Raw genomic sequence first — 16,927 nt, 5'->3', positions numbered from 1 at the left:
AAGCGGTGTTGGAATATCAAACAGAGTTCTCTTCCTTAGAGTTAGCCCCCGTACGATGCATTTGTCTAATAATCCCTCAGCCTTGCCAGCTGATTATTTTCCTATTGCGGGGGTTACTCAAATATTGCTTTAATCTCGTCTCCCTGAAGCCACAAGTAAACTCACCCAGGCTTTAAGAAATAATACATCTGAGCTTGTCAAATATGTCCCGGCTTTGGAGCAGAAAAAAAACATATTGTTGTGGTGAGATGGAGCGTTGATTTGGCCCCTGTAGCAAAACCTAGGGCAATTGAAAAACAAAACACAGCACTTCATTTACCAATCCCTCACTCATAAATCTCTGGGAGATATCAATACATGACTTTGGAGGGCTACTTCAAGAGATACAACACCCCCACCCATTTGTGGAGCCAATCCACATCACATCCAGTTGTTTTGAGGCTTTATGACAGAACCCAGGACACAGGCGAATGAATGGAGCAGGCTAAAAGTATACAGGAAGTGAGTACTTACTGATGAATTCATTCAAACACACACACACACACACACACACACACAAAGGACCTGTGCAACTTCTGGAAACAATTAGGGCCAGTTAACTTGACCTGTTTGAACCAAATGAACTCCCGACTGAAATTTTCTTCACGTTTGTAATTGGAGATGGCGGCGACCCTAGCACAGGGCTGCTGGTATATAATTTGTAATTAGTCAACCAGAACCACCGCTCTATGAGCTATCAACAATCAAAGCATTTGACAAGTCTTTAGAAAAACATGTAGGTTTATCAACAGGGGAACCAAAATTTCTGTCAATTGATCAGATATAAAACATTTTTGGGACAAAATAATGTACAGGTTTGCTGATAATAAACAAAAAGGGAATCAAAAAAACCATATTAAATCAAATCATGACTCACAATTCTGGCAATCGATTGCTGTAAATTAACATCTGTGATAAGATGGAGTTCTGCATATACAGTTGAAGTCGGAAGTTTTACATACACCTTAGCCAAATACATTTAAACTCAGTTTCACAATCCCTGACATTTAATCCTAGTAAAAATTCCCTGTCTTAAGTCAGTTAGGATCACCACTTTTACATGATTTGGAAAGGCTATATAAGGTCCCATAGTTGACAGTGCATGTCAGAGCAAAAACCAAGCCATGAGGTCGAAGGAATTGTCTGTAGAGGTCCAAGACAGGATTGTGTCGAGGCACAGATCTGGGGAAGTGGACCAAAAATGTCTGCAGCATTGAAGGTCCCCAAGAACACACTGGCTACCATCATTCTTAAATGGAAGTAGTTTGGAACCACCAAGACTCTTCCTAGAGCTGACCCCCCAACAAAACAAAAGGAGATGATCGTGGACTTCAGGAAACTGTAGAGGGAGGGAGCCCCCCCGATCCACATCAACGGAACAGCAGTGGAGAAGGTGGAAAGTTAAGTTCCTGGGCGTACACATCACGGACAAACTGAAATGGTCCCCCCACACAGACAGTGTGGTGAAGAAGGCCCAACAGCGCCTCTTCAACCTCAGGAGGCTGAAGAAATTTGGCTTGTTGTCTAAAACCCTCAAACTTTTACAGATGCACAAGTGAAAGCATCCTTTCGGGCTGGAACGGCAACTGCACCGCCCGCAACCGCAGAGCTCTCCTCCAGAGGGTGGTGCGGTCTGCACAACGTATCACCGGGGGCAAACTACCTGCCCTCCATGACACCTACAGTACTCGATGTCACAGGAAGGCCAAACAAACAAACAAAAAAAAATCACCAAGGACAACAACCACCTGAGCCACTGTCTGTTCACCCCGCAACCATTTAAAAAGTACAGGTGCATCAAAGCTGGGACCGAGAGACTAGCTTCTCTCTCAAGGCCATTACCGTTAAACTGGAAATCATTGGCCACTTTAATATCATTCTCTCTCTCCCTCTAACTGGGGCGACGGTTCACCTTCCAACAGGACAACGACCCTAAGCACACAGCCAAGACAATGCAGGAGTGGCTTCGGGACAAGTCTCTCAAAGTCTTTGAGTGGCCCAGCCAGAGCCCGGACTTGAACCCGATCCAACATCTCTGGAGAGACCTGAAAATAGCTGTGCTGCAACACTCCCCCTCCAACCTGGCAGAGCTCTGATCTGCAGAGAAGATCTGCAGAGAAGCATGGGAGAAACTCCCCAAATACAGGTGTGCCAAGCTTGTTGTGTCATATCCAAGAAGACTTGAAGCTGTAATCACTGCCAAAGGTGGTTCAACAAAGTACTGAGTAAAGGGTCTGAATACTTATGTAAATATATCGTCGTCTTTATGAGGTATCGTGTGCTAAAGGAGCTACATTCAACGCTCTTACCCACTCACAACACAAAACATGAGCATGTTTCACTCTGTATTAAAAATAAATAGAATTGTAAACAAAACACTGTTACGCTTCAAATAAAAATGATATGTAGGGCGGAGGCTGGAAATGGTGTTTAAGTTAGTGACACCATTTCAATAAAAGTACCCTGGGTGAACTGGAAGTGTTGTTTAAGTTAGACATTATATTCCAGTTGAAAAGAGGTCGTTTGCTGGAAATGGTGTCGTTCAGTTAGAGACATTCTATTTCAGAATTTTACGCACATTGTAATAATAAATAAGAACTTGGATGGGTTCACAGTTTAGCAGAGATCACTTGCTGATCTTATTTATTTTCACATATCAGAGTAGCAGCACTGGGCCTAAAAAACCTTGTCTAAATACAACCATCGATTTGTAGGGGCATGCCTTTCTAGACCAACCCTTGATGTTTTAGTTGTTGAATGATAGACAAATCAAATGACAAGAGCGCTTTAAGCTGCATGCTTAAAAATGAAAAGTCACTCCACTGGAATGGAATTTGAGCATTACACAGAAATCACATGCTGTGAAGAAATGGGGTAAACAATCGCCGCTGAACTAGGGACCCCACAGCTCCCAATTCAACCACTGAAAACACAGGAAGTTGTACAAGATCAGGGTACAGAGTACAACTTTTCAGCAAAACAAGCATGAGTCGTCTTTAAAATGTCATCCAACTCTTTTCAATTGAATAAAAGCTTGAATCTCCAGACATGACCTAGGACCTGGAAACTCACCCGGGGCGCCCCCTCCCCTCCCACTCGTCTCACTACAATCTTAAACAACTGGAAATGTGAGCTCTCAATCAATGCTGACACACTGAGTCAGTCCCAAATTCCAACTCCTACAAGCTTCATGGGGTGTTGGGCTGTGTGAGAGTGTCAGGCCATTAGCAGAAACAGATTGAGTGAGTGTTTGAGTGTTTCTTATGGCCTTTACAGTTTTGGAAGTTGCACAAATATTTCTCAGGACGCAGACAACAGCATGCTGTGTAGTCTACAACAGAAGTGCACGGTGGGATTTAAACAGCAGTGCTTGCCTGGCATGGATTTACTCGCTGCACCCCCTCTTTTCAGACTTCCATCCACACCACGACTATCCCACCCTCCAGCTCTGCTGACGAGAAGCAGAGGCCAGCCGAGCGGCCCAAAGGTTAGGCTGCAGAGGGCAGGGCCTGTGTCCTGTGCACAGCCCTCATTTCCTGGCCTGGACAGTCTGCTCCACTCATAAAGCTAATAAGGCCCTCCTTGTCCCCCAGGTGGCTGGGAGCCCCGGCCTGGGACACTCCATCACTGGCCACACCGCAGGGTTCAGGGGTGTGCTGGGGTGGGTGTGAGGAGAGGGGGCTGCTTCCCATTAGTCGACCTCCTCCGCCAGGTGCAACTAATGGGCTCAGCCAGCGCCGCGGCAGGACGGCTCGGTAGTCACCCGGACAGGCCTGGAAGTCATCAGGGGAGAGAACCTCTGACCCGGTCACCTACAATAGACTACTGCTTTTGTTTCAGAGATCGACAACACTTTAGCTGTTGAGTTTGTAGATATAGTATTGCTATGATAGCCTACTTTAAACAATATGAATACAGATATTCAAGTATCATGTAGTATCAGCAACAAGTGAGCAGTAGCCTGGTGGCATTGCAATACAACTGCCTTAAAATGCCTACATTATTGACTTTAGTACACAAGAAAGTAACTCCTACCCAATTCTGGGTGAAAATTGACAAACTTAAGATCCAATGCTATTGCCAGTAGTATAATGGAGAATACATTACTTATTCCAATTAATAAATGCATTTTATTAACCAAAAATAGACAATGATTTGAAATATGTCTACTAAAAGGCATATTAAAATCAGTTAAACTCTTCTCAGCAGTTTCAAAAACAGGTGACAGACCACAAGAAGCTAATTTCACATTTACTAATTCAAATAAATGTATTCAAAATCAGGCTTAAAATTTGTTGCATCAGAATTGTGATAAGAAAAGCTAAGAAAACAAACAATGAGTTTTAAAATCTCAAACATTAAGATTGAACTCAAGGATATTATCCAAAGAGTCATCTACAGTTGAAGTCAGACGTTTACATACACCTTAGCCAAATACATTTAAATTCAGTTTCACAATTCCTGACATTTAATCCTAGTAAAAAGTCCCTGTCTTAGGTCAGTTAGGATCACCATTTTATTTTAAGAATGTGAAATGTCAGAATAATATTAGAGATTTATTTCAGCTTGTATTTCTTTCATCACATTCCCAGTGGGTTAGAAGTTAACATACTCAATTAGTATTTGGTAGCATTGCCTTTAAATTATTTAACTTGGGTCAAACATTTTGGGTAGCCTTCCACAAGCTTCCCACAATAAGTTGAGTGAATTTTGGCCCATTCCTCCTGACCGAGCTGGTGTAACCGAGTCAGGTTTGTAGGCCTCCTTGCGTGCACATGCTTTTTCAGTTCTGCCCACAACTTTTCTATGGGATCGAGATCAGGGCTTTGTGATGGCCACTCCAATACCTTGACCATGTTGTCCTTGAGCCATTTTGCCACAACTTTGGAAGAATGCTTGGGTAATTGTCCATTTGGAAGACCCATTTGCGACCAAGCTTTAACTTCCTGACTGATATCTTGAGATGTTGCTTCAAAATATCCACATAATTTTCCCTACCTCATGATGCCATCTATTTTGTGAAGAGCACTAGTCACTCCTGCAGCAAAGCACCCCCACAACCTGATGCTGCCACCCCCGTGCTTCACGGTTGGGATGGTGTTCTTTGGCTTGCAAGCATCCCCTTTCCCCTCCAACATAACAATGGTCATTATGGCCAAACAGTTCTATTTTTGTTTCAACAGACCAGAAGACATTTCTCCAAAAAGTACGATCTTTGTCACCATGTGCAGTTGCAAACCATAGTCTAGCTTTTTTTAATGCCAGTTTTGGAGCAGTGGTTCTTGCTGAGCGGACTTTCAGGTTATGTCGAGAAAGGACTCGTTTTACTGTGGATATAGATAGATACCTTTGTACCCGTTTCCTCCAGCATCTTCACAAGGTCCTTTGCTCCAATTTTCTGGAATTTCCCAAGCTGTTTAAAGGCAGTCAACTTAGTGTATGTAAACTTCTGACCCACTGGAATTGTGATACAGTGAATAAGTGAAATAATCTGTCTGTAAACAATTGTTGGAAAAATGACTTGTGTCATGCAATGATGTCCTAACCGACATGCCAAAACTATAGTTTGTTAACAAGAACAGTGGAGTGGTTGAAAAACAAGTTAATGACTCCAACCGAAGTGTATGTAAAACTTCAGACTTCAACTGTAGTTTGTTAGCTACGGTGCCTTCAGAAAGTTCACACACCCTTTAGACTTTTCAACATTGTGTGTAGACCTGTAACACAACAAAATACCCCTAATGTCAAAGTGGAATTATGTTTTTAGATATTTTTACAAATGAAAACTGAAATGGCTTGAGTCAACAAGTATTCAACCCCTTTAGTATGGCAAGCCAAAATAAGTTCAGGACTAAAAATGTGCTTAACATGTCACATAATAAGTTGCATGGACTCACTGTGTGCAATAATAGTGAGCAACATGATTTTTGAATGACTACATAATCTCTGTACCCCACACATACAGATAATTGCAAGGTCCCTCAGTCGAGCAGTGAATTTCAAACACAGATTCAACCACGAAGACCAGGGAGGGCTTCAAATGCCTCATAAAGGGCAACTATTGGAAGACAGGTAAAAAAAAGCAGACATTGAATATCTCTTTCAGCATGCTGAAGTTATTAATTACACTTTGAATTCTGTATAAATACACCCAGACACTACAAAGATAAAGCTTTGTTCCTAACGCCGTCACCGGAAAGCAAGGAAACCACAGGGATTTCTCCAAGAGGCTAATTGTGAGTTTAAAACAGTTATTATTTAATGGCTGTGATAGGAGAAAACTGAGGATGGATCAAAGCATTTTTGTTGCTCCACAATACTAACCTAAATGACAAAATGAGAAGAAAGAAGCTGGAGGATTACCAGGTGGTCTGCGATTGTGGGGCTGGTTGGACGTACAGCCAAATTCTCTGAAATGACGTTGGAGGCAGCTTATGGTAGAGAAATTAACATTAAATTATCTAGCAACAGCTCGGGTGGACATTCTTGCATGCAAATTGCACAATCTCTCAAAACTTGAGACTTCTGTGGCATTGTGTTGTGCAGTTTTGTCACACATTTTAAAGTCGCCTTTTAATCTCCCCAGCACAAGATGCACCTGTGTAATGATCATGCTGTTTAAATCAGCATCTTAATATGCCCCACCTGTCAGGTGGCGTAATTATCTTGGCAAAGAAGAAATGCACACAAACAGGGAAGTAAAGAAATGTGTGCACAAAATTGGAGAGCAAAATGCTTTTTGCACATCGACATTTTCTGGGATTTTTTTTTCAGCTCATGAAACATGGTACCAACACTTTAAATGATGCTTTTATATTTTTTTCAGTGTATATGAGCCAAAAACCAAACATATTCGATATTTAAAAAGACAATCACAACTTTTGATAGGTAGATTCCAGAATTATTTAAGGTTGAAAAATGTAGGCCTATATTATATGTACGTGCCTTCAGAAAGTATTCAGACCCCTTGACATTACAGCCTTAAGCTAAAATGAATTAAATTGTCCCCTCAGTCTACACACAATACCCCAAAATCCTAAAGCAAAAACTGATTTTTAGAAATGTTTGCTAATTTTATTGATATCACGTTAACATAAGTATTCTGACCCTTTACTCAGTACTTTGTTGAAGCACCTTTGGCAGCGATTACAGCCTCAACCCGTCTTGGGTAGAACGCTACAAGCTTGGTACACCTGTATTTGGAGAGTTCCTCCCATTCCTCTTTGCAGATCCTCTCAAGCTCGGTCAGGCTGGATGGGGAGCGTTGTTGCAAAGCTATTTTCAGGTCTCTCCAAAGATGTTAGATCAGTTCCAAGTCTGGCTCTGGTTGGGCCACTCAAGGACATTCAGAGACTTGTACCGAAGCCACTCCTGGTTTGCCTTGGCTGTGTGCTTAGGGTCGTTGTCCTGTTGGAAGGTGAATCTTCACCCTCAGCGCTCTAGAACAAGTTTTCATCAAGGACCTCTTGACTTTGCTCCATTTGCATTGATCCTTACTAGTCTACCTAGTCTCTGCCGCTGAAACACATCCCCACAGCATGATGCTACCACCACCATGCTTCACCGTAGGGATGGTGCCAGGTTTCCTCCAGACGTGATGCTTGGCATTCAGGCCAAAGAGTTCAATCTTGGTTTTATCAGACCAGAATCTTGCCCTTTAGGTGTCTTTTGTCTTCTGTTTGGCCACTCTACCATAAAAAGCCTGAATGGTAGAGTGCTGCAGAGATGCTTGTCCGTCTGGAAGGTTCTCCCATCTCCACAGAGGAACTCCAGAGCGCTGCTAGAGTAACCATTGGGTTCTTGGTCACCTCTCTGACCAAGGCCCTTCTCCCCCAATTGCTCAGTTTGGCCACGTGGCCAGCTCTAAGAAATGGAGGCCACTATGTTATTGGGTGCCTTCAATGCTGCAGACATTTTTTTGGCACCCTTCCCCAGATCTGTGCCTTGACACAATCTTATCTCGGAGCTCTACGGACAATTCCTTCGACCTCATGGTTTTTGCTCTGACATGCACTGTCAACTGTGAAACCTTATATCAGACAGGTGTATGCCTTTCCAAATCACGTCCAATCAATTGAATTGACCTCAATTTCGAGTCTGAAAGCAAAGGATGTGAATACTTATGTAAATAAGGTATCTTGTTTTGATTGGTATTACATTTGCAAAAATATCTAAAACCTGTTTTTGCTTTGTCATTATGAGGTATTGTGTATAGATTGCTAGAGAAGAAAATATATTTAATCATTTTTAGAATAAGGCTGTAACATACCAAAATGTGGAAAAAGTCAAGGGGTCTGAATACTTTCCGAAGGCACTGTATATCAGCACCCTTAAATTAAGTTATTGTACAGAGAGGACTTAAAATAGCATTTTAACGTTGATTTAAAGAAAGATAGATTTGGGCAAAAATTAATAGGTTTACACATGCTAAATGGAACAAACCCAGTGACATGAAGTTAAACAAAGTTGAGCTTACCTATGTTGCTCCACAGCTTCGTTGTCTGGTAGCTCTGCGCCACACACGTTGCAGCGTTCATGCTGGTTCCTACCGTCTGGCTTCATACCGGCAGCCAGCTCCCCCAACTTGTTGAAGAACTCCCTCTGGATGAAGCTCTGGGGCAGAAGTCCCCCGTAGGCACTGAAGTCCATGGACATGGCCAGGGCAGGGGACAGATGGAGAGAAGAGGCCATGGAGGCCGGCATGGATAGCATGGTCTCATTCTTATGATTGGTAGGCAGCGAGTACAAGGAGGCCAGGTGTTTCTCGGTCATGCCGGTCATACCCGCCATGGCTTCAAGACCCATTTGGCCGCCATCTGCTTGGGAGTCGCCCATGCCATCCTCCCGGACGTAGTGCAGCTCGCGGGCGCTCGTGATCACACTGCTCCTGGTTGGAGTCCCGGGGCCATCGCGGTTCTTGTCCAACTCGCCGCTCCTTTTGCCATTGCTGGAGGCGCTGGACTCCATGGTTCTGGGGCTCCCATGGCCTCCACCTTCATCCACTTGCATCATCTCAGTCTTGATCTCGGTCATCAATTGATGGTGGGAGTTTCCTTGAGTCAGGTGCTCGCCCCCAAAGCCCTGCTGCAGGAGGGACTGGCCTATGCTCATCAGGCTGTCCACGGCAGCTTTGGTTGGGCTCATGGTGGAAAGCCCGAAGGATGTGGAGACCGAGGGGCTCTGGTCCACCATACTGGCCATGGCCGAGGCTTGCTGGACGGCTGAATGGTAGCTCCCCTCCATGGAATGCTTCTTGGCGTTCTTCCCTCCTTGCCTGCAATTGCGCTCATCGTCTTCCTCCGTGCCTTCCTCGTTCATGTTGACCTCCGTGTCGTTGTCGTCTGAGGACTGGATTGTCTCCAGGATCTTGAGGCATTGCTCCTCCAGGTACTCAATTTCTAGGATCTCTGCTGCGTACAGTAGGTCATCCAGGTCTTCCACTTTGGCCTGGAGTGTGGCAGTGTAGGCATACTCCAGTATCTGCTGGAAGGTCTTTGGTGAAAGAAAGTCCAGGGTGTAATGCTGGCTGTTGCGGTGAAACAGGATCTCAAACATCTTGCTGGTGCAGGCCAGCACGGTCCGATGAGCATGGAACTCCTGGCTGTCCACCATGATGACCACATCGCAGAGGGTTCCTGCCAGACGCATCTGGTTAGCCTTCTTCAGCAGGGCCGTGGGGTGGTTAGGGTTCTGGAGCTGGATCATACCCATTTTAGTCAAATCCATAACGTCGCTGAGATCCGCCAGGCCAACTCATGAGGCTTGCTTTCACTCCTCAGCAGTTTGTTCACTTACAGGTATCTTTGTAAACAAGATAAGGCCAATCTGGAGAGAATGAAGAGAAAAAGAAAAAAAGCACTGAATATTTTAGGAAAATACAGCAGTTTAAAATACAAATAATTGTTGACTTCTTAAGTCCAATAAACTTCTAATAACTGTTGAATAAGAACAGACAAATATATAAACCTACACTTTAGATTTTTTTAAATCCACACAGTTCTGCAGTGTTTAGTTAAAATAATACAATTGCTGTTGTGTTAATTAATGCAGTTCATTATAAAAGCAATTTCAAACCGTAATTGTTACAGTAGCAATCAGAAGTTTACATAAACCTTAGCCAAATACATTTAAACTCAGTTTCTCACAATTCCTGACATTTAATCCAAGCAAAAATTCCCTGTTTTAGGTCAGTTAGGATCACCACTTTATTTTAAGAATATGAAATGTCAGAATAATAGTAGAGAGAATTATTTATTTCATCTTGTATTTCTTTCATCACATTCCCAGTGGGTCAGAAGTTTACATACACTCAATTAGTATTTGGTAGCATTGCCTTTAAATTGTTTAACGTGGGTCAAACGTTTCTGATACCCTTCCACAAGCTTCCCACAATAAGTTGGGTGAATTTTGGCCCATTCCTCCTGACAGAGCTGGTGTAACTGAGTCAGGTTTGTAGGCCTCCTTGCTCGCTCACGCTTTTTCAGTTCTGCCCACACATGTTCTATAGGATTGAGGTCATGATGGCTACTCCAATACCTGGACTTTGTTGTCCTTGAGCCATTTTTACACAACGTTGGAAGTATGCTTGGGGTCATTGTCCATTTGGAAGACCCATTTGCGACCAAGCTTTAACTTCCTGACTGATGTCTTGAGATGTTGCTTCAATATATTCCACATCATTTCCCTACCTCATGATACCATCTATTTTGTGAAGTGCACCAGTCCCTCCTGCAGCAAAGCACCCCCACAACATAATGCTGCCACCCCCGTGCTTCACGGTTGGGATGGTGTTCTTCGGCTTGCAAGCCTCCCCCTTTTTCCTCCAAACATAATGATGGTCATTATGGCCAACCAGTTCTATTTTTGTTTCATCAGAGCAGGGGACATTTCTCCAAAATGAACAATCTTTGTCCCCATGTGCAGTTGCAAACTGTCTTTCTTTTTTTAATGGCAGTTTTGGAGCAGTGGCTTCTTCCTTACTGAGCGGCCTTTCAGGTTGTCGATATAGGACTCATTTTAATGTGGAATAGATATTTTTGTACCTGTTTCCTCCAGCATCTTCACAACGTCCTTTGCTGTTATTCTGGGATTGATTTGCACTTTTTGCACCAAAATACGTTCATCTCTAGGAGACCGAACGCGTCTCCTTCCTGAGCGGTATGACGGCTGCGTGGTCCCATGGTGTTTGTACTTGCATACTATTGTTTGTACGGATGAACGTGGTACCTTCAGCCATTTGGAAATTGCTCCCAAGGATGAACCAGACTGGCGGAGGTCTACAATATTTTTTTCTGAGGTCTTGGCTGATTTCTTTTGATTTTCCCATGATGTCAAGCAAAGAGGCACTGCGTTTGAAGGTAGACCTTGAAATACATCCACAGGTACACTTCCAATTGACTCAGCTGAGGTCAATTAGCCTATCAGAAGCTTCTAAAGCCATGACATCATTTTCTGGAATTTTCCAAGCTGTTTAAAGGCAGTGTCAACTTAGTGTATTTAAACGTCTGACCTACTGGAATTGTGATACAGTGAAATAATCGATCTGTAAACAATTGTTGGAAAAATGTATTTTGTCATGCACAAAGTATATGTCCTAACCAACTTGCCAAAAGTATAGTTTGTTAACAAGACATTTGTGGAGTGGTCGAAAAACGAGACTCCAACTTAAGTGTATGCAAACTTCCGACTTCAACTGTACTTGGCTTGTATTTCAATTTGATAAATAACAGCAATTTATCCTTATTTTCTGGGCATTTTAAATTCAATTGTTCTCCTTCAAATAGGCTATACAATAACATGGGACACTTCATAAAAAAGGGGGGGAAATTATATGAACATGACATTGAGCTGTACTTTTCATAAGAAATACAACTATGGACACAACCCTGCTAGGATCGTAAAAATGTCATGCAAAAAACATCATACTTGATAAATAACAGAAGTCAAAAGCCAAGCAGACCTGATAACCCACAGATATATATATATTTTTAATAATATATTTTGCCCCTCAATTTATAGTTATCTGACAGGTGGAAGCACATGAACAGCGAAAAATAAGGACCCATGAGAACCTTGCAACACCCTAGTCTTTGTTAGAACGCATTGGTGCTTGGTTCACAAAGACCATCAACACCCATTCTGAAATTAAATGGCATCTTATTCAGTATTCTCATCACAGAGAGGAGCAGTGAGCCGAGGAGGGAGCGAGCAGCGAGCGGCTGCCAGGAATAGTTGGAACAGAGGATGTCGCACAAGCACAAACACCATGCAGCACCAACAAGATGATATCAAATCAAATGTTATTGGTCACATACACATGGTTAGCAGATGGTAATGCAAGTGTAGCGAAATGCTTGTATTGTATGCATTACATGTCCATATGCCAAAAGTGCAGGTTTATACATGGACAGAATAGTTTCCATATACTGCTTGTACTTGGTTCGGAAGAGTGACATCGGATGCATAGTACAGGAGGGAAGTAGGCTAGGCTGTGAGATCAATGACTTGAACACACGTTGGCCCTGTACAGTGCCTTCAGAAATTATTCACATCCCTTGACTGTTACAAAGTGGGATTAAAATGGATTAGCCTTTTTTTGTCAAAAATCTACACAAAATACTCTCATGTCAAAGTAGAAGACAAATTCGAACATTTGTAAAAAATTAAAAAGTATGGAACATATGTTGATTAGATAAGTATTCAACCCCGAGAACAATAAGTGTTAGAATCACCTTTGGCAGTGATTACAGCTGTGATTATTTCTGGATAAGAGTAAGAGCTTTGCACACCTGTTTGTGCAAGATTTGCCTATTATTATTGTTTTAATTCTTCAAGCTCTGTCGAATTGGTTGATGATCATTGCTGGACAACCATTTTATGGTCTTGCCTTAGATTTTCAGCAGATTTAAGTCAGAACTAACTTGGCCACTCAGGATCATCCACTAGCTACGTTTCCATTAACTCGTCCAGTGATTGTTTGTTTGTCGACATTTACAAAATTTGATTAAAACAAATTGCCTGCAGGGGTGCATATCCATTTAAAATATCATGTTGATGAATACAGCTGGACGTAATGATGTCACTAACCTAAAAAAAATGTTTTTTAAATGAAATATAGAGTGTTAAATCAAAATGGTTGAAGTGTTTCCATGACCCATTTAGGCAAATTGCACATTAATAAATTGGCCTGTATTCCCTCACACCTATCAGGTTTAATCGGTTTTAGCCCGCTAAAGCCAGCATAGATAGAATGCAATAATTTACTATTATTTGCCATGTCCTAATAATTGTCATGTGCCAACGTATCGTTACGGACCGTGCCATGGTGAAACTTGTACTCATGTTGAGCAATTCAGGCATTTTTGAAAGTCAGGACAATCTTTGTTTTGCAAAGAAAATACTTTATAGTTCAAAAAAATATATATTTTTCAAGACGTACGCATTTAGAATGAAATGTGGAATGGAGCTTTATAGTTACGCGGTGAAATCACGTGCCCTCGGTACCTTCAAAATGATTACGCAGTCATAATTTATTATAAAAACACAGTTCCCTAATTCATCGCAATAAATGAAGTTTGACAGAAGGAAGATCCACCCCGTCAAATGGATAAACATTTTGTTGATCTTTAGAAAAATGTTCTTTATGTCTCCTATATCTACTGTTTCCATGACATATGTCACTTTTGTGGTTGTTGCAACATTGCTTTGTCAAATAAACAGAAACCTGCCTACTGGGTTAATGGAAACCTTGGTCTTCTTGGTAATCCACTCATGTAGATTTGGCCTTGTGTTTTAGATTATCATCCTGCTGAAAGATTAATTGATTTCCCAGTGTCTGGTGGAAAGAAGACAACCAGATTTTCTTCTGGGAAGTGCTTAGCTCCAGTCTGTTTCTTTTTTATCCTGAAAAACTCTGCAGTCCTTAATGATTACAAGCATACCCATAACATGATGGGTAGCACTTTGTGACATTGGCTGATGTAAAAAGGGCTTTATAAATATATTTGATTTATGCAGCCATCACAATGCTTGAACATATGGAGAGTAGTACTCAGTAATGTGTTGTATTTTCCCAAAACATAACATTTTGTATTCAGGACAAAAAAAAGTGTCCTGAATGTTTCCCAGATGTTTTACATTAGTGCCTTGTTGCAAACAGGATGCATGTTTTGGAATTGTTGTATTCTGTTCAGGCTTCCTTCTTTTCACTGTCAATTAGGTTAGTATTGTGTTGATCCTTAGTGCTCTCCTATCATAGCCATTGAACTATGAAACTGTTTTAAAGTCACCATTGGCTTCATGGTGAAATCCATGAGCGGTTTCCTTTCTCTCCGGCAACTGAGTTAGGAAGGACGCCTGTATCTTTGTAATAACTGCATGTATTGATACACCATCCAAAGTGTAATTAATAACTCCACCATGCTCAAAGGGATATTCAATGTCTGTTTGTTTTTTTACCCATCTACCAATAGGTGCCTTCTTTGCAAGGGATTGGAAAACCTCCCTGGTCTCTGTGGTTGAATCTGTGTTTGAAATTCGCTGCGCGGCTGTCGGTCCTTACAGATAATTGTATGCCTGGGCTACAGAGATGAGGTTGTCATTCAAAAATCATGCTAAACACTATTATTGCAACTTATTAAGCACATTTTTACTACTGAACTTACTTAGTCTTGCCATAACAAAAGGGTTGAATACTTATGGACTCAAGACATTTCAGCTTTTCATTTTTTATTAATTTGTAATCATTTGAAAAACATACTTTCACTTTGACATGATGCGTGTTGGCCAATTTAATCTATTTTAAAGTCAGGCTGTACCAGAAACAAAACGTGGAAAAGGCACTGTATGTATCATTGCCCACTCACAAAAGGCAACACCTCAAGAATAATAACCTTTAAGTTAATAATACTAAATGATCATAATATATTCCTGACTGTTGATATTACTATTATCATTATTGATGTAAATGTTATTTTAGTAACCTTTAACAATTAATATGATAATGTATCATTCTTTTTGGCAAATCATTTTATAATTGAACAAATTAGAAATATTCCATTATAAAATCAGTAAACATAAAAATGTAGGCTACATAGATTTAAATGTTCCCTGAAATGAGATTGATAAAGAGCAGATAATATATTAATTCATGCCTTAATTTTGCATCCACATTTCCTAAACAGTTATACTAGATTAGCAATACCTAGGCTCATCAGAGTGGCTCTCACAAAAAAAAGTCAACAGTTTGCAGTCATCAGATATATTGTTGAGCAGTTAATCAAGGCTGTATAAATCTGGTATTGATGAGACTGTATATTAGTAGTGGCTGTCCAACAAATAATGTGGTGGCGTAAAAATAGTTTTTTCTTCTTTAAGACACAAATGCCAATTTAGCTCTAACCTATGACCTAGTAAATAGGTCAATGTCTGTAGCGTTGCATAATAAGGTTAGGCTGCATTTAGACAGGCAGCCCAATTCTGATATTTTTTTCACTAATTGGTCTTTTGACCAGTCAGATTCGTTGTGAAAAAGATCTGATGTGAAAAGGTCTGGGGTGTATTCATTACCTCAATTATGTTGCAAAACTTTTATTTTATGCCAAAAATAAAACGTTTTGCAACGAAAACAATGTTTTTTGGATAAATTCAGGTAGGTCCTTACCTGTTTCGTTCCCTTTGTTCTGTTTGCTTCTTAAAAGGTAACACGGTTTCCGTTGCAGGACGTAATGAATATACCCCTGATGTGATTGGTCAAAAGACCAATTAGTGGAAAAAGATCAGAATTACGCTGCCTGTGTAAACGCAGCCTAAGTGTCCCAGGTTTACCATATGAAACAATCGAAAGTTGTCTAATGAGGATCAGTAATGTAAAGGCCAGAAAACGTATTCATTAAACCGACTCGGTTGCAAAACGTTTCTTAAACGGAAGCAAACAGAACAAAACGGAGGGGGGCTTACCTGAATTTGTCCAACTCGTTTTAGTTGGAAATCGTTCAGTTTTGCAACTGTTTGGACTAATGATTACACACCAGGTTTGAGACAGTGCGTTAATGTCACCAAATAATTTAACGCAATCGTGTGATACGTGCAGAAGACACCATTCGAAGGATTAACTATTAGTTTGTCAAAATGCTGTATTAAGCGCATATCAACGCCAACATAATGCAATCAGATCGAGAATCCTCTAAAGACCAACTGTAGCCAGTCAGCTGTCTGTCCAAGGCGCGCATCTCTTTAATGCAGTCTATACTCAAAAGAGTCCTGATGTTTAAAGCCGAAACGATAAAAACCTATGCTCGTGGAAATTGTGTCCAGACACATTTTGCTCAATAACAAATAGTACTCACACGTATCTCAGCAGAGTCTACTAAAGTAACGTTACATATGGGCGAATCAGACACAAATACATGATCTCAGCGGGGACTGGTTGCAACAAGGATTAAATTCACTAGCTTGCTATTCTGATTAACACACAGGTGGAATCGTCTGAAGTGATATCATTGAAGTGCTATCGTTGCAGTTGATAGCATTGTAATTGGACATGTCATGCTCGAGCTTGGAAGAGCGATATAACCCATATCGATAGCAATTCAACTCGCCAGTCCATATATAAAAACAATTATACTAAATTATTTGCATCAAGCGGAGGCAACGTGATTGCGAATCCAGGAATTAGCAGCAGTCTATCAATTTACTATGCGGGTCCCTACTGTACAATGTAGCCTACATCAGCTAAAATAGATGGACACAGTTCAGACTATTGCCCCTGTGTTCGTGATGATTTGTGATCACTCCTGCACGAGCACCTCAAGTGCGTCATTATTCATTTTTTAAACTTCCAGGAAAATAACAGCGGCGTGAGGTATCAGCGTATACTGTATTCTCATTT

At 41.3% G+C, this 16,927-nt stretch overlaps 1 protein-coding gene across 6 annotated transcripts in view; it reads right to left on the bottom strand.

The window, feature by feature from the left end:
• LOC118389978 (zinc finger and BTB domain-containing protein 16-A-like) overlaps positions 1-16,927 on the bottom strand; it is a 193,340-nt gene that overhangs the window by 175,595 nt on the left and 818 nt on the right. For 4 of the 6 annotated variants that reach the window (XR_008147427.1, XR_008147426.1, XM_035780061.2 and 1 more), the window contains exon 2: positions 8,516-9,864. Coding sequence is in view for 4 of the 6 variants with exons in the window: in XM_035780061.2 (XP_035635954.1) it covers positions 8,516-9,765 (1,250 nt within the window). In the remaining 2 variants the exon portion in view is untranslated. Of the gene's footprint in view, positions 1-8,515; positions 9,865-15,700; positions 16,356-16,385; positions 16,578-16,927 lie in introns of those variants that run through there. The other 2 variants (XM_035780059.2, XM_035780060.2) reach the window with 2 other exon arrangements.

Source organism: Oncorhynchus keta, chromosome 11 (assembly GCF_023373465.1).
Source record: "Oncorhynchus keta strain PuntledgeMale-10-30-2019 chromosome 11, Oket_V2, whole genome shotgun sequence".
NCBI lineage: Eukaryota > Metazoa > Chordata > Actinopteri > Salmoniformes > Salmonidae > Oncorhynchus > Oncorhynchus keta.
The sequence above is the reverse complement of the archived record's forward strand: the minus strand, read 5'-3'. Positions and strand labels throughout refer to the sequence as shown.